The following is a 23,770-nucleotide window of genomic DNA, read 5'->3' on the forward strand; positions in this document are numbered from 1 at the left end:
GGGTTCATGCATCTATCACATCTGGACTATCTCAATGGAGCCTCGTCAGTGTGTGCAGGGGCCATGGGAAGGTTGCAGATTTCATAAAGTATGGCAGCCTGCTTATATTTGGCAGCCAAAAGCAAAGCATATTCTCCAGTTCTCTACTTTCTAATGGATAATTCTGGTATATTATTTTTCTTACTTGCACCAACATCAGCCACAAAATAATCAGAATGAATTTATGCCAAGCTAAAACCATTTGGTAATCCTGGAGATGCAAGAAAGGAGACCCCTGGTCCTTCCTTTGGAAACATGGCTTGTAAACAAAGGTAGTATGTAGTTTGTAAGAGAGTGGAAGCTATTAATAATAGCATAATGTAACTACAGCATAGCAGCACAAACTACATTGAACCCACCTGCATATGTGAATAAACTACTGGCAATTTCTTTCCATCTTCTTTTCCTAGAAGTCTGTAGAAGGATGATCTTGTTCAAAAGTGCTAAAGTTTGAGGACCTTAAATGGCTCTACTAGCTAATAGGGTACTCAAAAAGAGGAGGGTTGATTATATTTTGTAAATATGGACAGATGTAGATTTAGTTGTAGACATAGATATATGACATTCTCCAAAGGGTTGTATTTTACAATTCAAGGTTAAACACAATGCTTAATGTTATAACATAGAATTATTCGCTAATCCTGTCTGGTAACACTTACTTGTGGATAATGATGTATACAAACAAATACAAAAATAATGATATTTAGCATTATCAGAAGAACAAAAAATGATGTTTTAAGATATAGTTTTGTCACAATTCTACCTTCCAATAAAAGCAAATCTGAATTTTCTGATTCATTTAATTATCATTGTAGTAGCAAAAGTACTTCATTGACTTGCAAAAATAACATAAAAATAAAACAAATGGTGACATGAGATTTAATTGTCCTAAATTTAATAAAATGTGATTAAGGGATAGTTTTACAGGATCTTAGTTTAGAAAAATGAATGTCAAAATCAGCATCTAATTTTTTCACAGATATTACATGAAAATATCAAATACAATAGGTTATATGTCAAAAACTTTTATCTTTAATCTTCACCAGACTTTTGCAGAGCACCTACACTGAGAAAATTTTCTCACAAGTTCTGGGGAATGAGATAGCTAGAAATAAGAAGATTCCATTACTTCAGTGGATTTTATGATCAATTTTAGGATAAATTTACAGAATATGTAAATGGAACAGTGGGAAGTAAAATTATGGTTTTCCTGAAGTATGACTATTTCTTTGATTCATCAACAAAACTGCTAGTAACCGTACCTGTACCAAGGTTTTCACATATGTTATTTTTATTTAAAGCACAGAACAATCCTACGACATAGCGGGGATTTTTTTTTAATTTTAATTTTTTTATTATTCATATGTGCATACAATGCTTGGGTCATTTCTCCCCCCTGCCCCCACCCCCTCCCTTACCACCCACTCTGCCCCTTCCCTCTCCCCTCCACCCCCTCGATACCCAGCAGAAACTATTTTGCCCTTATCTCTAATTTTGTTGAAGAGAGAGTATAAGCAATAATAGGAAGGAACAAGGGTTTTTGCTGGTTGAGATAGGGATAGCTACACAGGGAGTTGTCTCACATTAATTTCCTGTGTGTGTGTGTTACTTTCTAGGTTAATTCTTTTTTATCTAACATTTTCTCTTGTTCCTGGTCCCCTTCTCCTATTGGTCTCAGTTGCTTTTAAGGTATCTGCTTTAGTTTCTCTGGGTTGAGGGCAACAAATGCTAGCTAATTTTTCAGGTGTCTTACCTATCCTCACATCTCCCTTGTGTGCACTCGCTTTTACCTTGTGATCAAAGTTCAATCTCCTTGTTGTGTTTGCCCTTGATCTAATGTCCATACCGGAGATTTTTATTCACATTTTAGAGATAAGGAAGCTGAGAACCAGAGGAACAGCTATTAATCTAGTGTCTTGCTTGTTTAATTTTAGAGCCCGTGCTTTTCACCTTTCCAGGCTCATTCTTTGTACTCTCTCTAAAGCTATCTAGGTAAACAAATAAGTCTGATAATGATAGCTCATATGCATTTAATTGTTCCAAGGACTGCCCTTTGCCTACAGAATAAAATTTAGATTTCTTCATAAGATATGCAAGTAGAAAGATTCTTAATACTTAGCACTTCAAACCCTCTTCTCCAACCATAGTAATTTCTTCTAGCTGCCGGTATGCTGGCTTGTGTATCTCTGTCTGTTTAGGTTGTGTGTCTGTCTTGAACAGTCCTTTTACTTTTTCAACTTATGACATATTCATGATATGTCATGATAAACTATAGTGTCACTTGCAACAGCAATACTTTGGTGGACGCTTAAGTCAGTGACCACCTTTTCCATTTTCTTTTACATCCTTTGATGCACACATTTTTGGGAGCTTTTTAGTAAAGTCTCTGAGAGAAAATTTGTGCATATTTAGTTCCACTGTCTTTGTGTATGGCACATAATAAAGTATAATCAGTAAATATATATTAAATAAATTAATTAATGATCTCCTTTATAGATGAAAGAGCTATAACCAAGGAGTATTGGATTATATATAGATATACATATAGATATCCACAAGTGACCATCACTGATTACAGATCACATTTCATAGATGATTGCAGATAGTTTAGAAAGTCTTGTATAGACTTGAATAATATATTTCCTACCAATGTTAAACCTCACTAATTCAAGTCTGTGTCTTACAGGTAAAAGTTCAAGTGACTTAATTAGTAAAAAATCCATCAAAGATGAAGCTCCTGTCAACTTCCCCAGGGTTCTCTCCTACTACTTACTCATCTTTGCATTATGTTCTACTAATTCTAAACTGCTCGAAATATCCTAAATCCATCTCATTTCACAACTGTGTGCCTTTGACTATGTTTTTATTCTTCACTTTATCCTAGTAAGTTCATCTTTTGATTCCACTCCAAGTGAAGCTTCCTCTGTGAAGTTTTGCTCAGTGCCCTGGGCACCCTCCCTTCAAGGCACATACCTGCATTGATGGTTCTGCTCCCTCTTACCTGTTCTACATTGTATTTGTGCCTTGCCTATAATTTAATCTCATTAATCAATTCTTTATAAGTGCCTCTTTATAATGTGAGTTGCTAAAGTGCAGAAGCAGTGTCTTCCTCTTTACACTTCTTGTTTCTATTAAGGTGTTAGCATGAGGTGAATGTTAATGGAGACTGCTTGTCAAAAATTCTAGAGTTGCATTTTATATTAAAATTTGATTGATTTCTTATGTAGAATTACCAAAGTACAAATGAGAACATTATTTCAAGTGAAGTGAGTACCGTAGTTAAAGAAATGCAGTTATGTGACAATTCTGTGTAGGAAAATATAAAAGAGATCATCATCCAATAATGCATGTTCTCATAGGAATTAGCCTTGAATTGGTTTGACTTCCTGTCTGAAACAGTAAAATTACATTTTGCTTTCTCAAAATCCTTTTGGTGTCCTCATGAGTAATTTATTTGGCAACATATGTTTGGAAACCTGTGCTTTTGTTATGAAACTTTCAACTTGCATGTTGAACTTGTCAATGACTGTCAGTGACTATTTAGAAAGTGGGAAGTGTGGCTGGAAGAAGTTAGAAGATAGAGTTTTCAAATTTTATTTCATATTTTTTATCTTTTTGAAACTTTTAAAACAGGATTCATTAATATTATTGTCTTGGTAAAGAAAGAAAATAGCATATATGACTGAATATGGTTAAATAATTTTAGAAAACATTATATAGGGGTTATAAAATGATTTGGGGTTGAAAAAATTCTCTTTGTGTGTTATCTTTAATACACTTAACTAGAAATATAGTTACTTTTTAAAAATTATGATTTACTTGTTCCAAAGATGAAATATGGTGAAGATAAATAAAAACTAAGATGTCCTTTGTCTCCTAATATTTCTTCCTCACAACAGTGCATTTCTACTGGAAATATCCATATACAGAAACCACAGTAAATATATTATTTGATGATCTAGATATGTATTTCTATTTTCTAGTGCAAAATGAACTTGGATGCATAAATGTCTGTAATGTGAACAATATATGCAAATTGATGTTTTGACTTTCATTTCACCTCTTGTTCCTTTTTAAGACATCTGGAAAATTAGTACAAGATTCTAGTAATTTCTTCAGTCCTGTCTCTATTTTCTTACCAATGATTTTAATTTTAAATGTTTCAAAGTCATATTTCTAATGATTGATAATATTTATTTTTATCCTTAAAAATTCTTCTGTTTCTTAGGTCTTTCAATATGCCTTTTTGGCACTTGGAAGTGTTTTAAGTTTTCATTTTTTAAAAGTTTTTATGTGCCACAATGTTTTATTTTCAGTTCCTACTTGAAGGCTACTTTATTTGGGTAAATAATCATAGCTTTAGCATCATTGTGTTGCTTCATTGCTTACGGTGGCTGGTAAATTGTCTGAACTCATCCTCATTTTTTTCCCATATTTTTTCTACTAACTTTCTGTATATTTCATAAAAATAGTCTCAACTTTGTTTCCTGTGCAGATGAAAGGCCATTTGTATTGTTTTATCTTCTTACCACATAATAGTTTCTAAAGCTTGAGAACATTTCTTTGGTGCCTATTATGTATTTCTTCACTCACCAAATAGTTACTGAATGCCTACTGTGTTCCATCCAGTACTCTGAGGAAGGGGAAACACAGTAAGGGGCAAAACAGAGCAAGAACCTGTAGTCAGGCAAAGGAGACTGGCAACAAGAATATAAGTGCTTTTTACTGTAATGAGCATTGTATGGATCAACATAGCAGAGACAGAGGACTTGAAATGAGGGGATGCTATTTTTAATACATAGACAAGGAAACTCCATAGATATGCTGACATATGACCAAGAATCTGAAGAAATTAAGGAAATGAGCCAAATATTTATTTCAGGGAAAAGTGTTGCAAAGAGACATGATAGCAATATGAAAAAGCCCTTCTTTTGTGTGAGTTGAGAACATGGTGAACAAGTTCAAGGAAGAGAAATAAAGCTAATATAGCTAGAGTGGAATTGGTGAGGGTGGAAATAGAACACTTTGTGTTATAAAGACTCCAGTCTTTCTGTTACCTCACTCTGGCACGTAGGAAATGAATCTTGAAAGACCTTGAATTAGTTTTCATGTAACTATCTTTACCCTCATTCTTTTGATTTTGCTTTCTTTTTACTTTTTAAAATGTTGAGATGGTACCTTGTACCTTACTAGAGTGAATCGTCATAAATATCTACATAGCTAGTCCTTTTTAAAAAATACTTAGTTTATAATCTTAATTTTTTAGTAGCACTGGGGTTTGACCTCAGGGCTTTGTGCTTGCAAGGCAGCTGCTCTACCACCTGAGCCAAGCTCCAGCCCTTTTTGTTGTGGTTATTTTGAAGATAGGCTCTTGCTTTTTGCCTAGGTTGGTCTGGACTATGATCCTCCTATTTTGTGATTTCTATGGTCACTGAGATGACAGGCACATGCCATAGCTTTTTTTTTTTCCCCTTGAGATAGGGTCTCACAAACTTTTTTTTTTTTTTTTTACCTGAGGTTAGCCTGGAAACACAATCTCCTAATCTCACCCCTGACATAGCATGGGATAACATGCGTGACTCACTGTGCCCAGCTATTTGTTGAAATTGAGTCTCTGGATCTCCCTGGGCACATTGGCCTGGTTTTGAGATCCTCCTGATCTCAATTTCCCAATTAGCTAGGATTACAGGCATGAGCCACTGGTGCCTGGTGTTAGTTTTTAATTTTTAAGGAAGATATAGCATCATATTTGGTGATATCTATCATGTCTCCTCTATCTTTTAGATTTGTAAATTTATGGCTGTATTTGTAGATCATAGTGTAGATTGGTAGCTGGAGTGCTTATCTTTAACTTTGATTTGAATTCTGTACAAAATCAGGAAATGCAGATTCTACTTACAGAAATTTTAGTCATTTTGGTTCTAAAATTTCAATGTAAATTCATGGAGAAGAGAATTGCTAAGATAATCATGAAGAAGAACTAAGGAGGAAGCTTATTCTACCAAACAATAAAGATTTACATAAAGCCTCAAAAATTAAGCCATGTGGCATTAATGTGAAGATGGACAAATATATAAACACAGACTACACAGACAATACTTACATAGTCATCTGATTTGTAGCAATGGCGGCAATGCAGTGCAATGGATAGAATGGTCCTGTGGGCTGCAGGGGACGGTTCCTGAGTTTATCAATGCCTTGTCACCTGGTTTGATTCTCTCAGAGGGTATGTGTGTAGAACTATGATGGCATGATAATGTCAGTTTCTGACACAAAGCATGCTCTGGGATGGTTCTGAATTAAAGCTCACCATTTGTCATTCTAATTGTGGAATTACTTAGCTTTATTCTGAAACCCTGTCCTGAACACAGCACCCTGAGAGTAAAGAAACAGTTAAAGATGCTACCTAATTCAGTAGGCCTTCCATGTCTGTAGGTTCCTCCTGGGATAATTTGACTATAAACAGGTCAAGATAGTTAGGAAAAATGTGTCTACAATGAACATATACAGACATGTTTCTTTCTCATTCCCATGACACAGCATTTGTGTCATACTAGATTTTTTAAGTAATCTAGAGATGATTTAAAGTATACAAAAACATGTGCCTAATTCCATGCAAACACATGACCATTTTACACCAGGAACTTGAGCATTCTAGTATCCAAGGGAGTCATGAAACCAATCTCCAAGAATACAAAGGGACAGCTATGTATTAATTGGATGATCTTGCAAGCAAATGTTTCTTCTCCAGGAAAAGAATTTTTGTATCTAACGTATTTATATGAGATTATCACAATCTTTATCAGATTACATGTGCATTCTTTCTTTATTTTATTATTTTATTTATTTATTTATTTTCCATGGTACTTGGATTTCAACTTAGGGCCTTGCACTTGCTAGGCAGGCACTCTACCACTTTAGCCATATTACCAGTGGTGTGCATTTCCTCCTTATCAACTTTGCTATGGATTCAATTATATTTTAATATTTCTGTTCCATATCAATGAAATTTGGGAGTGCAAAAATAGCTCCTACACTGTAGTGGTACTGTCAAATTGCATGTGTACAGTGTCCAGCCTGATGTTCTTAAATAGTAGATATTAGGAACTGATTAAGCAGAAGCATTTATCAGCTTGAGAAAGCTTTCCTCTGGACATGGCTCTGAATGGATATGCATACTTGTCATTTAAGTTATAATTAGCAAATATGACAATTCAAGTAGAAAAGATTGGTATATTATTATTCCAGTTCACAAATATACATTTCTTCTGTTTTTAGCTCAGGGTTCCTCATGTAACCCTGAAATAAGCAAATCAGCTTCTGTTTCTTCAAACAATAAGATATTATTGTTAAATCAATTAGTCTCTGAATAATGTTTGAATATAATACTGGGCCTTGCAAATAAATACAAGTTTTTACTATTTACAAACAAAAGTGGTATTCTATTTGAAAATTGTGACAGTATTTTCCAGTTTTCCTCACATCAATTTATAAGTAAAATGAAAAAAATAATTAATAAGTAAGGACAGTTTTCAGAGGAGCAAAGTTCTTTATAAGGGAATTTGAGAGTCTTCTATCTTATTAACTTGCCCATCTTTATTGTTGAAAATAAATACATTGACTTTAAAAAGTTTAAAATATTTTACTGCTCATTAAAAGTTCTCATTTGAGATCCTAAATAGTACATTGCTGGCCAGGTGTGATGATGCATGCCTGTAATTCCAACTACTCAGGTGGTGAAGTTAGGAGGATCATGATCCAAGGCTGGACAAAGCAAAAGAGCATGATTCTATTTGACAACAAACAAAAAGCAAAAGGACGAGTGTAGAGTGATTGTCTAGTAAGCATGAGTTCAAGCCTCAGTACTGCCAAAAAAAATATTTTGCTGTAGTATCACATGTATTTTTTCCCCAAGAAATTGATGCTGCCATGCCAGATTTCATGAGATAATAAAGCCATGATTCTTTCAAATGAGCAAATGTATGTTATGAATAAAAACAAAACATGTTTATTCAGAAGTTTCAGCAAGATTTTAAGTTCAAGGAGTTCTGTGTGGGAGTGTTATCTGTGTTATCTGTGCTGCACCTTTCTATGTTAAAATGACATAACATCCCACACACGTTTTTCTGTGAGGAATAGCATGGGTGGTTCTGAAGAGGGAACCAACAACTTAATTTAAAATTTTGAAGAATTATCTGAAATAAGAAAACAAACTAGAAACAGAGAAAAGAAAGTGGATAATATTGTATCCATCATTATTATTTAAATAGATTTTGTGTAGAAATTATAAATGGATTCACATCTCATATCACAGAATTAAGACTAATGGTTGAAAGTCATGTGAATTTTAATTTCAAGTCAGCATGTTTTGGTAAACACACTTATTTAAACTGATGTCAATATATAACATATACATATATCACATAGCACCCCATAAATACGTGTAACTTTATGTTTTAATGTATTAATTAATTAAAAATAAGCTCAAATACAATTTTCTAAAATAATAAACTGAGCCCCATTACTATTATCAATATCTGCTTATCAAAGACAAATAATAAAATCCATAGGAAATTTGTAGACTGAGGAAATATGCACCATGTATAAATCTTATTAGTATATCAAAGCAGAATATGTAAACTGCTATTAAATATCAATGGTAATGATATAAAACACCTAACTATAAAATGGGCAAAGGATTTGAACAGATAATTCACAGAAGAAGACATAGGGTGGCCACTAATTCTTGGAAAAATCTTTAACATCATTAATCATTAGGGAAATTCAATTTAAGATTAAAATCAGATGCCAGTTCATATTTACTAGAGTGGATAAAGAGTATAAAAGAAAATATAATTGAATATTTCTATGAATAAAATGAACCACAGTTCTCATCCTTATTAAAAATAAGAATAAGCATAGTTCAGTGTAGATCAAGCCCTTACTCTACATGTAAGTCCCAAAAACATAGATCTTCTGGAAGTAAGAGAATATCTTCATGACTTTGGTGTTATAAATTGGCATGTGGCAGGCTAAGAAACATTCAAAAATGCTACACATTGCTGGTGTTACTGTAAAATTACAGAACCACCTTGGAGAAATGTTTGATTATTTATACTAAGGTTAGATCTATATTTACCTTGTGACACAGCCTTTCCACTGCTGAGTATTTAACCTAAGAGTTAAAAAGAAATGAACAGAAAAAGAATTTTTATAAGAAACTACATAACAGTCTAAGTATAATAAAATAATGAAAAGCACAAATATCCATTGCTATGTTTTTTATCTTAAAAGTCCCTCTAAGGCCCATATGCTGAAGGCTTGTCCACAGAATCTAGTGTTGTCCAGAGGTGGTTAACACCTAGTGGGAGAAACTTAGACTATTTTGGGCATGCCCTTGAAGGGCAAAAGGGAACCTCATAACCTTCTTCTCTACTTGCTTCCTGGAATGCATAAGGTGAACAGGATTCCTCAATCACACATTTCTAGCCATGATGTTCTGCTGTGCCACAAGCCCAAAGGCAACAGGTCCAAGTGACAATGGACTGAAAGCTCTGAAACCATGGACCACATTAAACATTTCCTCCTGTGAGTAGTTTATCTCAGGCATTTTTTCACAATGATGAAAAGCTAACACATTCATTAAAAGAAAAATGAATCATTAAAATGTGGTTCATTAATACAATGAAATACTGCTTATCTATGAAAGGTAACATACTGGTATACAGAGCAACAGGGTGGATCTTACAGAAACTACGCAATAATAACAAGACTAGAAATACAATGGCACATATTATAAGATTTATTTAGTAAAATATTCTAAACTAACCTACAGTGATAGAAGTCGGCAGGTGGACAGCTCTCTGAAGAATCAGATGGAAAGAAGTTATGAGGGGAATTTCTAGGGTGATAGTTTCCTTATCTTGTTTGGGTGACAGCAATACATGTATATACAATTATCAAAGTTTATCAAACAGGCCAGCGCCAGTGGCTCACCCCTGTAATCCTAGCTCCTTGGGGCAGAGATCAGAAGGTCTGCAGTTTGAAGCCAACCCAGGCAAATAGTTCGTGAGATCCCATCTCGAAAAACCCTTCACAAAAATGGACTGGTGGAGTGGCTCAAGGTGTAAGCCTTTAGTTCAAGCCCCAGTACTACAAAAAAAAATAGTTTATCAAGCAGGAAATGTTAAAAATATGTAATTTTATTGTATGTGATTTATATTTCAATTTTTTAAAAAAATGTTGCCTTAGACATACATCATCTATAAAAAGGCTAGTGAGATACTGGGGAAGATGAGGAGACTCTCTTTCTCTCTATAAAAAGGAACAAAAAAAGAAACAAACTTTTTAAAAAGAAAAAATGACTTGGTTTATATTATATCCTCTTTCATTTAGTAAACACATATTTCTTGAGCACATTTCACCTATTCTAGACATTGGAAATTGAATGGTAAGCAAGGAGGTAACAAATTGTCTTCAAAAATGCCTAATGGGGAGAAAAATAAATGCATAATATCAGATATTCCAGCAGAATGAAACAAGAGAAGTCCATATGGAAAAAGTCACATTTGGGTAAGTCATAAAGGAATCATGAAGGCCATTTGGAAATTGGGGGTTAAATAGATAAATTTAAGACTTAATTTTTATGGTGCAAATATTAAATATCATAGTCTTTTGAATTTTATTCAATTTTATATGCAGAAGTAATATGAAAATAAGAAAAACTAATAATGGCTTTAAAATCCATGTGGCTCATTGCTCTTAGAAGAAAGCACTTTTGGAACGGTGTATAGATTACAGTGTGGGAGGACTTCATTATCTAATACATGAATGAAATCCTATTCTTACAAAACCAAATGATGCTAAGTGGAAACCCCGGGTGCTCTGGTCAGCATTTCTCACAAATGTGAGAGCAATCTAAGTGTTCCACTCCCTGCATATGTTTAGTGTGTCACCCTGGACATCTGCTAATGTTGAACATCTGTTTTATGTTTTCACTGGGCTGCCAAAAAGAATGGAGTCATTAGTTACTCTACAATGTGAAGTTATCCAGAACATTATCCATGTATGAGGAATAATAATGTCAAGAAAGCCATATCAACTAAAATTAATTCTAAAGTTTGCTTCACACTGAGGGTCATTACGGGCATGATTTCAAAAGAGAATGCCAAGCACAAATCTCCACATAAAAACAAATGCAGGTTTTCATACAACATTTTTTCACCCAGGAATCACTTGTAAGTAAAAACAAGTGATAAACAAGGTTCTGGTGAACTAAGATTTAAATCATATTCATATTATTTGTGTTCATTTATAATTGCTAAAAATGAGTAATCCATGTGACTTACCTTTTATTAATTTATTTAATTTTTATTTATTATCACAATGCATTTTCCAATCATATTAAACAAATAAAAACTTGCTACTCTGTGAAAGACCATATTCCAGAGGAGAAATAAGCTGTTATACATTGTATGCCTTTTTATTGTTATTATATTTGGCAAGATATGGAAATAACTTCACTGTCATTTGAATTAATTAGCCATTGACCATAAGGTACTAACTAACACAGGCTAGGATGTGAATAGTAGGACTGTTAATTGGAACACTCTTTTTCTGCTTAAGATATCTATTTTTATATGCATATGCTTAATTGGGCCCTTCTAAGACATGTAAAATATGGTAGGTGTGCAATCACATTTTTGTAAGATGTCAAACTCCTGCTATAAATCTGATAACTAAAAGCCCTGTGAAAAATTACTAACAAGATCTATATATATGTAAACCTACATTCATGTATTGTGTTTGTTATTTGAACTTAAAGGCAACAAGAGACTAAAGGGTAATCTGCACAGAAGAAATAAGATAATGGGAGTTATATTGCACTACAGAAATCATGTTGCTTAAATCTTCACTTAAAAAATGGGGAACAAGTCTAATTTCACTGCTCTACTTCTTACTTGCTTTGTGTTTTATAATGTAGTAGTAGTATTAAAACACAAGAATGCTTAAAGGACTGTGGGGAGTGTAGTTATATTTCACTTTATATCAATATAGCAAAATTATTTGTATATGACAAATGTTCAGTATAGTAGCAATTCATATTTCCAGCAACTGTCTTTGAGAGCTGGAGTGACTCTCAAAGTGGTAGAAAACCTGCCTAGTAAGGCAGACGCCCTGACTTTAAACCTCAGTACTGACAAAAAAAGAAACTTTATTTGAATTTTTAACTTTATTCTTTATATGTCTGGTGAGTTACTCACATAAGTGATTTTAATTCATCAGAGCCTATTCAGCTGCTCTAATGTTATTTTCTCACTCCCCTCAGTTATGTGTTCAAGGTTTGTTCTGGTTATAAATTTGGTGATTGGAAAAATGGTGTGAACTACTAAATCATCAAAAACATTTCTCATTTAATCAATCTAATCTTTTATGTTTTGTAGGAAGATGTCAAAAATAAATATATACAAAAAGAACAAGAAAAGGAATGGAAACATTTCAAGGTATAATACCATATATAGCAACAAAATACATAGGATAATCAGTCATTCTTTCCTTATAGGAGATGTATACTCTCTTAAATTAGTAACATCAGAGATTATGAATGCTAAGAGAAATTAAATAATTATAATGAATGCATGGTAGAGAAAATATTCCTAGTGAAAATTATATTCTTCAGTGCTTTATGACTTAACACAGTCTTGTAAGAGACATGTAAAATATAACATAATTTTATTTGATAACTATTTTTTCCTTCAAGTTTACAGGAACAGATATGTGTTATCTGCTGTGTGCTAAGCAGTTTATATATGCTGTCTCTTTTATGTCCTTTATCTGAAATTTCTGCTTTCTTATTTTTTGGAAGAAGACACTAAGAACTAGAGAGATTAAGGAACTTGTTAAAATAACACAGATAGTTAATGTACCTGCCAATTTTATTAGGCATCTCAGATGTGTCCAAGTGCAGGTACAATGAGTTCTTCATAAATTTCTGATACCTTTTTATCAGCTATTAAAATGCATCTGAAAAACAGAGTAAAACTGCCTTTATTTTGTTGTGTGTGTGTAGGCATACCAGCACATCATTATCATCATCATCACTACCATTGCTATCACTTACCCAATACCTTCTGTAAGATATGCAGAGTGGGCAAAACCCTTCAAAGATCTCATTTGTGTGTACCTTAAATGTACTGGGAAACAAAAAGGGGATCACTTCAATATTGTGGTGCATCTGAGAAACATATTCTTCAATATATGTGGAAAATACAAGAGGAACTCAAAGCAATGTAGTGTCTTTTAAGTAGCAACTCTGGCTAACCCTTAGAGTGTTGTGCTATAAGACACCAGTTTATTGATAGAAAGTAAAAATGGCAGGTAGAGGTTGTAAATCGGATATTTTATTTTTCAAATGACAAGAGTACAGGGGCTGGAGTATAACTCAGTGGCTAATCCCTGGGTTTAATTCTCAGCACTGAAAAAATAAAAAAGACCTATAAAATAAAAATATCCCCATGAACCCCTTGGAGAATTAGAAGAAAGTGTCATGGTTTTCACGTGACTCAGTCTTGGGCCTGGAATGCCACAGGTACATGCTGCACAGCACTGTGACTTTGGGCCTGCATGATTTTCTTTCCTTTGTGTTGTAGGTGTAAAGGGTAGGCTGAGGACATTGACCAGTTTAGAGAGAAGTGTGTCAGAAAAATCTTCCAAATATTTATCTCTGTGTAGAGGAGAACTGTGAGACAAAGAGTGGGACTGATGCCCACGTGAGAACATTCCCTCCCATCCCCATCTGCCATGATGCAATCTTTGGCAGCCCGTGCTTGCTCTTGCCTTGATAAGCTCCTGATTCTGTGTTCTTTTCAACCAATTCTTACGCATTTGTTCATATTCTCGGCAATTGATGAACTCTAACTTAGCTCCCATAAGGGATCTGCATTTGTTCCAACATAATAATTACTAAAATAGAAAGAATATGTCTTATTGAAATATGTATTTTCCTTTTAAATTCTAGTTATTTGCAAAATCAGATGTGATCATTTCTTTATGCCTGTGCATCAAATAAAATAAATAAAACATTTTAGTGTTTTCCCATTTTCTTTAAGAATTCAAAATCTCATTATTTTAGTTGCATTTAGCTTTGTGATAATTTTGTTCTTCCCAACCTCTCTTGATCTACTGAACTTAATTTCTTTCAGTTTCCTAAAAGGTCAATCTCTCTCTTGTATGAATAACTTTACTTGAACTTACTTGCAACTGCATATTGTCAGTTTCACTACTAGGCTTTACATTCAATAATAGAGATAGTAATGATCACTTAGCCTGTCAAATAATGAAAACTCAAAATTATATTGAACCAATGAATGAATGACATGCATACCATTGGTAGATGCTATTATTACTCAAGTGACCCAAAACAAATATGCCCTAAGTTTATTTGATGCCACCCCATGTCTGTAGAAGAGGTTATCTGGCAGATCTGGAAGCTCAAATCCTTTTGTCATTCAAACTTCATTCATCTTTAATGACAGGCAACAATGTGTGACTCGGTGATAGCACACATTTAAAGAATAATTCAGTGAGCTTGTAGCTGGATATATAAAACCTCCATATTTATTAAACTTGCGAGAGCACTTTATGAAAAACGATTCATAACGTTGTACCTGAGGATTGTTGCTCTTATTCCAAGTCTTAAAATATGGATCCTTTGCCAGCTGTGTAAGTTCATCTGTCACTGAGACTTTTGTTAAAGATGTCTTGTTACCTGCCATATGATGCTTAGTCCTGACAGAATGTCTGTTGTACAGCCAAAGGATTGTTGTAAAAGTCAACCTCGATTCCTTTTCTTCCTTGTAGTGTATTCATCAGGGAATATTGGAAATCCTAGATGTTTAATAAAAACATCTCATGAGAGTGAGCACATCAGACTTCATAACTTGTAGACCCCATGTGTGTACTGACAAGCAGAGATCTTCGACTTTCATAACTGTACTTTCCAGCCTAGCAGATTTAAACAATATAAGTCCTCTATAGACATTTTTTCTGATTGATTCACAAAATGTGGAAAAAAATTAATTGGAAAGAGTGTTAGAAAAATACATAGTTGTGCATCGTGGTAAGTTAATCAACATTTAACAGCTAGTGTCCCTAACTCCCTAACAGTAATCCTTGATTAGTAGCATTTGCCAGTTTTCATGTTTTACATACTCCCAACAAAGCCAATTGCAGGTTCCCGACACTATGTCACTGATGTACACTTGGGAAGGGATGCACACAGTCAGCCCTCATGGGATTGAGTGCTCACTCCACAAACCTCTGGTTCCTGATATCTTGTAAGATTATCCCTTTACACAAATATGATTTACCAACTTGGTCCAGGAAACTTTGACTTCTAATTTAAATTGTCCAGACAATAAAGGAAGTTTTGGTAGAATGAGAAGCCATTCTACCAGGACTGGGGAGCGGGAATCAGGATATGTGGTATCAGGTGACTACTTAGCACTATTAAGGGGAATTAATTAAAAGGTAAAAAATTGGGGGACATATCATTTCTCAGTATTGTTACATCAACAATACATTTCCTGGATTTGCCATGTAGTGTTTCTGCATATTCTTGTAGATTCTCTTGAATTAATCAAAAAACTTTTCATCAAAAAACATTTTCTGGATTTGCCATATAGTGTTTCTATATATTCTTGTAGATTCTCTTGAATTAATTTTTCTAAGGAATAACGTTTGGCATTTATGATTATCACCTACATTTATTTAGGCAATACCAGACAAGACTGCCTCAGATGTCTCTGCCATTCCTATCTCTCTTAGATATCCTCGCTAATCTAAATTTCTCAATCAAATATCCAGCTTTTTGTGGATTTCCCTGAATCCTCAACCAATTTCAGATCCTAGTCATCCTTCAAATGGCAACGTCCACTACATTTGCTATTAAACATTCCTTGATTGTCTGTAACTCCCACTGATATACCTGTAATGAATGTGTGCAGTGTGTAGTTTATAGCTAGGCACTTGGTTATATGGTGAAATATTATTTGCTCATGTTTTATACATATGTCTCCATTTCATTTAAAAGTACATTTTAAGGTATTTGTGAATAGAGATCATGTAAAATATGATAGCACTGAACACATAGGGAAACCTAATAAATACTCATGTTAACTTGAATATAGAAGTGAAGAAAGAGTAATTGGAAAAAATAACTATTTTCCAATGCTTTTTTTCAGGTTTTAGTTTATAAACTTAAAATATTTGAAAGCTTTTAATAGTCTACACTAAAAATGGATAGTATAATAAGATTTGCAATCTATATATCGCACTCAAGTGCATGCTCATAAGAAGGATTTGTTAATCTAATCATCTTTGAATGAATAATAAAAGTGTTATGAACCAGAGTAGAACTGTGCATCAGAGTGTAAATATATTTTAGTGTTAAAAGAATGGAAGCAAATAAAAGCAGTAGGAAAATAAGAATGAAATTACTTTCTAAAATGCTTAAAGTAATTATTAATTTTCAAGTAATTTTTAGAAATCTTAACATAAATATCCAATATATTTCAGAAATGAAAGTATAAATCATGAACTCAACTCTGGTCTATAGGTATACTTTCCTTATGAGTTAGATGTTTTTCTGAATAAGGAAAGTAGATCCAGTGAGCGAGGACTGGTAATCTAGATTTAGTGAGCATATTAATTGGTTAATGGCATTTGTTGCTATAGTTTATTAGGTTCATTTTAGTCAACATTTATTCTTAATAAGTATGTTAAATTGATCTAAGAATATTAATACACTTATTACTTTCAAGAAAAGACAGAATGAACACTATTTATCACATTATCTCCAAATTGTGCTACAAAAGTACAGCTTGACCCTATGAAAATTCCCATAAAGAAAGCAAAACATAAAAATGCTCATTCAATTATGTTATAGCAAAAGTTAGGTTGTTTTTTATCTGTAAATCCAAAGCCCAAGTACATAATTGTATGAGAGAAAATAAAATAAGTAAATATAAACTGTTCAAATGCCTAGCTACACTTACATGTTTATATTGGCATTCACACCAGTTCTTTGGCCCTCAATGTATTCCTTTGTGCTAGAAAGATGAAATGAAATGAGATATCTTTAATTGTCTCTGTCAAGGCTGTGCTTCTTAGTTCCCCTCACAAATCCTATTTTCCTTTTCCTTAATGACATTGTTGCTCTCTTCTAGACCCTTAATGATTAACCTATGAATTAAATTTCACTTGTTATGCCTAAGTCTCTAAGTACGAAGGTATTGTATTAAGTGACCTGATGCCTCAGGCTAGTCTTCATGACTGAAATAGAATATATTACTGAGAATTGAAGGCCCTTTCTTGCCCATTATATCAACTGTTGATTTTAATCATAAAATTTACGTATTCTTCTCACTGAGGTTATGAAAACAAACATTAATCATCAATCCACTTAAATGTATCTATAGCTTTTTACACAAAAAGTTGAAGTTTTCCCCTTCTGCTTTTGGTCTTTTACTCTGTCTCTCATCTTTTTGGGAATATTGTCTCAGATTTGAAATAACTGACCATCTGTTTGTTTCCTCTGGATTGTAGGAATTTGGGCTCCTTAAAGATAAGACCTCTTATTTATATAAATATATCAAATACTAAGTATGGAATGATACATTAAATGAATTAAATGATGGATGTGAACCCATATCTGGATAATTAATGTATCTCATTTTCAGATGTAAAAAATTACCAAAATATTTCATACAATTTACTAGTTTTCATGAAGCATTATTCTAGGTATTTATTTTGTACTAAGAAATCGATGCCTGATATAGAAACAGTATGGAGAAAGGCTAGGCCACAAGTAGCTTGTTTTGGTAGGCATAACTTGCATTTTAGAATTCAAGATGTGCACCCCAAACAAAAGGTAGACAAGGAATTTGGTTTCAGAGACTCACAATAATTTCTTAGGTTGCCAAAATAGGAAAGTGGGTTCACAGAATAGCACCAACAGAGCACACACTTCTCATCCTCCTGGTGTGATAAGATACCCATATAGACAATAAAAATCCCAAGCATTTAGTGTCAGAGTTGTACATGGACTGGTATTTGCAGCAGAAGTCTAATGGATAGAATTTAGATTTCAAATAGGCTTATAATAATAAGTTTATCTGTACATACCTGTATGAAAGATATGAAAGTTCACAAAATCTATTAAAGAACATATATATTTCATAGACACATTAGAAGTGTATCTATTGCTGTAAAGATGTTACATGCACATTTACACTGCTTTAATTTTGTCCTTAGTATGTTGCATCTAGTGATGGATTTGTCTTATATACTTCAAAGATTAAAAAAAAAACTAAGTTTCTAAATAAACTACTTAATTTCTGAATAAATGAAGTCATTTGTCATCTGATGGTCACTGGTTTTTCAATCTTTGGTTAAGTGAATTTCATGTTATTTTTGAGAATCTAAACCCAAGGAAGACCTTGTTCTGCTGCTGTTGAAATTAGTCCTCATCGGTAGATGGTTTTCTGATAATAAGCCTAGTCATTTCTCATCTGCTGCTTTTGATAAAAGATGTAATCAACTGGGAAATGTGCACAAAGTTTCTGGAGACAACTAAGTCTGTCTGAGAATGAATTGCTTGGTGGGCCAAGTTCCGTCATCAGAAACTCACAGACAATTCACACTGGAACAAGTGTCTAAGGGTGTAGGAAGATGTGAACAGATTTTCCCCTTTGTATTTAACTTGGCAGTCTTTGTCCTCACTGCTCACTCCACTGTTTTATAACAATGACATCTTTCTACATGATTCACAGGACTAGGTTTCTAATAGAAAAACCTGCTGGTTTTCTTAAGACACTGAAGGAGATTTGGAAGGATAGGATGGTTAAGGAGGTTGTTAAAAAGTTTTTGTTCATTTTAAAACCAGGCTATAAATCTAAAAAGTTCTATGTCTGATGTGAAGCACAATTGAAAATTACTGAAAAATGTGTTCAAATTATTTTCCTAGTTCACTAGGGGAAATGCAAGTGCTGAAATACCAGCTTCTGCAATTTCCTTTTCAACTCCCAAAACACTCTCTTTCCCTCTCTGTCTCTGTCATCTCTGTCTCTCTCTCTCAATAAAAAAAAAGTTTGAATTTGCTGTCCACTAAACACATTAAATTACTGTTTCTACCTCCTCTTTGTTGCCAAAAATAGTTATATTTTCCAGATAAGGTAGAACACTGTAAGAGAATATTGGAGGCACCTTGAAGATATTATGCCAAGTGAAATAAGTCAGACACACTAGGACAAACATTGATGAGTTCCTCATATGAGCATCTCAAATTTACAGAAACAGAAGGCAGAATAAGGCTTACCAGAGCTGTGAGAAGAATGCAGGGAGTTATTAATTAATATGTACAGAATTTTACTTTGGGATAATGAAAATATTCTGAAGATGGGTGGTAATCATGATTACACAGCAATCTGAATGTAACTAATAGCACTGAACATTGCACTTTTAAAAGGTTAAAAATGGTAAAGTTTAGCTATATTTTAAGTGTGTGTGCTTATGAGAGAGAGAAAGAGAGAGAGAGAGAAAATATGAGAATTAGGATATGAGAGTACAAGACAAGGTGATGCATTTTAGACTATGTTCCAATTCCCTGATTTGGGGAGAATATTTTTCTTCTTCCCCATTTTTAAAAGCTCAATGGCTTAAACTTGATAAATAGTAAAATCCTGTAATCCAAAACTAACACCAACAACATATCAACAGAATCAACTTTGATAGTCTTTGACAGTCTTCGTAAAGCCTAATGAAGTAAATTAGTCAGAATAAAATGAAATATCCAATATTCCAACTCCCAGCAGCATTGTGCTTATAATTGAGGCTTTAATGGGAAGATGTTTATAATTATTCCAGAGAAGGAAAGGATAATGACTTCTTGTAGTTAGTGGAAGTTGAAAAACTGAAGGGATATTTGAAGACCCTCTCAGAAAATTTCAAAATGAATTGGGGTTTTATGTGTTTCACAAAGAAGGAGGCTTGTGCTAGCTCCCTCATAGTACAAGGTGGACCACAGACAGTGTTCTCACAAGCAATAGGGTCACTTAGGGCTAAGTAATGAGTGGGCCCGTAGCACAGAACATCATCAGTGACCAAGCAGGAGACCTGAATTTCCTCCCAGAAGGTTTAAATTGTTTTAAATTCATGACATTAACACTGTTCTTGAATAGAATGGAAGAGATATCTAAGAATGACTAAATCCAATTTCCTCTAAGTCCTCTAAGTCTATGTTAGACTAAATTTGAGGACAATTGAATGACTTTGCTTTTCCCTAAAAAATCTGTTATTACATTTATGCTGTTTTTTTTTATCATCAATCATGTCTGTACTTACAAATAGATCACTTTTACTAGGAAATAAGAATCATAAATTTGTGAAGCACTATTGTTACTTCATGGTTACACATGAAGTCAGAATTAAGTTTGATACTAAAATTCAGTAACTTCTATGAAGGTATTGTTTCTATTTTGTTATTTCCTTCTGTCCTGTGAATTGTCTTTTTATCTGGCTTTATTGGTCTTCTTTATGTTGTTATACTTTTTATTGTAAGTTATCTCTAGTCATTTTTTTCATATGTAGACATATAAATTAAAAAATGAGCAAGAAATAAATCGGTTTGATGTCAGTTCCAAAAAACTATTTCCATTATCTGCTTCTGAATCTATGGTTCATATAAACCATATTGATATGTTTCTCTGACATTCTGCTGTCATTTTGGTTTAGATTTTGATTAATGTTGCCAAATGACAAGTTTTAAGGACTTTTTGAGCTGCTTGCTTAAATAAGCTTATGATGTATTTAGAGCTTTTGTTTTATGTCAAAATAAAGACAAGACTGAATTGGATTCAAATCTGGGCTCCATCACTATTGAGCTGAATGACTCAGCTGGTCACTGAACATCCTGAAGCCTTAATTTAGGTATTTTCAGCATATGGGCCACTGGTTCCATATGTTCCACATATTCAGATCTCAGTGAAATAGCGCATATTTGTATGATATCAGATTTCTTCAATGAAAATTTATATATCAATGCCACTTGTTACTTCTAATGTTTGCAGAAATTTAATATAAATGTATCCTGAATTATTTAGATTACTACTTTTAAATATTCACTGAAAACTCATTTTCAATTAAAACTTTTAATAATTCAAGTTTTGTGAGAAAAAGTTAATGAATTTAGTATGTAATTTTTCCTTTGAACTGCTTAGATGGGAAATAAACTAATGATAGAATAAATAGGTAAATGTACATCAGTGTCTCAAATGAAGAAAGGTGGTATAAGGACTAAATTAACGTACTATACAAAATAGTATAAGCTCACTAAACTAAAAGAAATGTATACTGCAATAATAGGAACCATATTCATTTTTGAGACCTGACATAGTTTCAGCTTAACTATATTATCTTTTAAGTTAAATTAATGTTGAGTATTATTGATTTTATAGTTGTTTTATGCACACTTATTTTCATAGTTACATGTTTCTGTTTCAAGAAAATTGTTTCATTTTATTTTTTAAAGTAATATCATAATCAGCTATGGGGGTCAACTAGAATATTTTCTTAAAAAGACCCTCAGTGTCATCATCTAAAAATCAAAAAAAGAACTCTCCACCTTTCAGGGTTGTTGTTAAGAGTTAACTAGGACATTGTAGGCAATCAACACAAATCTCCTTTTACTTACTTATAAACTTACTCATCCCTATGGTTGTTTCATTCTGTTGTTTTTTAAAGTAAAGTCAATATAATAAAGCCAAGTATCAAATAACATATGTTTTAAAAATATTAACATCATTTTCAGATTAGGCTAACTTTTTCCATTGTGCAAATGCCCCCAAGACCCTCAGAGATTGAACAGCAAAGGTTCATGACACTCAGACAAGGAATACTGCTTCCACTGGAGAAAAGACAGATAGTGCAGGGAACTATCTAAAACCATCCAACTGCTTCTTCTTGGAAATGATGCAGGTGATATCTCCTTTCATTGCATTGGCCAAAGCAAGTTACAGCTCATTTCTGACATCCATGGAGCAGAGAACTTTAGGTCTCTTCTAAGTAGGGCACCAGAAAGAAATCCTCAAAAGGGAGGTAAAAAGAGAGGTACCAAATATTTAAAGGTTAATGATAATAAGCTATTCCAGCAAATGGAAGCATTTATAATCTTGTCAAGTTATAAAAACAGGAAAATAATTCCTTGTTATTTGCTTACTATTGATAACAAGAACATGAAAGCATGACTTATGAATTCCAAGTTGTATTAGAGTTTCTCTCTATTTGCTTGGTTTTTAAGCTCAAGTTAGTTTCCTTGAGAAATATTTTATGGGCATAAGCATTGAAATAATTTTATTTAATAAAAGTTATGCAGAAATTACATTTTCTATGCATCTTGTTTAGGTGACAATTCTGTCCCTAAAATTTCTAATATTCTTGTTTTCATTTTCATCTTTAGTTTTATATGGACTTCATGCTACTAATACTATTATCAACATTAAAGTTTAAGGATAAAAGAACTAAATATTTTTAATAATCCTTTCTTCATAGGATCAGACCATGAAGAAATCCATATTTTACAATGGAATTATTCCAGGCTTTGGAAAGTGGAACCATCACTGGTCAACTGTCCCCAGGAATCTCAAGAATACTTTAGTTAATTAATAAAAATAACAGCTCAGAATAAGCTGGTGGTTTCAGTTTAGATTACTGAACTTTTTCTTTATTTCAATTTTCCATTTTCAATCACTATAATGGATTACCAAACTACTTTAAACCTATTTTTTTTCCTGCAGACCACTTGCTTCCTAATACATTGGTTTTGGATAACTAAATCTCTCTATATTTTTTCTGATTTTTTTCTTTTTTTTTAGGACCTGTATCATAAAAGATTAAAAGTATCTTTCAGAAAAGATCCAAGATGGCCAATAGCTGAGGAGAGCAGAAACTCAAAGCTTCATGATTTCAGAAAAAAACTTTAGAAACATAGTAGCTAGACTTGGATAGTTCTGATTTTTTAGCCATCTAAATTTCCACCAACACATAGGGTACAAATAAAGTTCAACAATTGATACTTCAAACAGTTTTTAATTGTAATAACAGCTGGAGAAGTGCAGGCATGGCCTGGGACCAGTACAGCCCTGGTCTGCCTCAGAGAAAGCCCCCAGCCATTTTTTCTTTTTTCTTTCTTTTTTACTTTCTTTGTCTTGGAAGAATCAGAGTACTAAGGAACAAACTGAACTAGATTCTGCAATGTACTGGACCTGAATCACTAAAACACAACTTACCTGTACAGTACCAGCTGGATCCAACTCAACCAGAATAAATCTGCAACTCCAACAAGTAAGTGCCACAGATCACCTTCCTTGAGGGAACTATGTAATCCAGCACACCTGGTGGGCAGATTGCACCTACCTCCCAACAAAACTGAACACCATAGAGAACATAACTCACCTCTCCTGGTGGGGAGGGGCAAAATGCACAGCTGACCTCCCAAAGTGGGAGCAGGTCAAAACAAGGAACTGACTTCCCAAAGCATCAGCGGGGTGAAACACTCAGCTTTACCCATGAGATTGTGAGCAGGGAACAACACTGAATTGCTCTACCTTGTTGGGGGATAGGCTTACCTGCCAGAGTCAAAACAGTGGTGGAGCTACATAGCTGCTGCTTAGTGAAA

General features: G+C 33.5%; 1 protein-coding gene across 1 annotated transcript in view; it reads left to right on the forward strand.

The window, feature by feature from the left end:
- Window positions 1-22,758, forward strand: part of Cnbd1 (cyclic nucleotide binding domain containing 1) — a 399,182-nt gene extending 376,424 nt beyond the window's left edge. The window contains exons 13-14 of the mRNA XM_074066942.1: window positions 12,483-12,542; window positions 22,645-22,758. Coding sequence (XP_073923043.1) covers window positions 12,483-12,542; window positions 22,645-22,758 — 174 coding nt within the window. The remainder of the gene's footprint in view (window positions 1-12,482; window positions 12,543-22,644) is intronic.
- The last annotated feature ends 1,012 nt before the right edge of the window (window positions 22,759-23,770 follow it).

This window comes from Castor canadensis, chromosome 3 (genome assembly GCF_047511655.1).
Source record: "Castor canadensis chromosome 3, mCasCan1.hap1v2, whole genome shotgun sequence".
Classification (NCBI taxonomy): domain Eukaryota; kingdom Metazoa; phylum Chordata; class Mammalia; order Rodentia; family Castoridae; genus Castor; species Castor canadensis.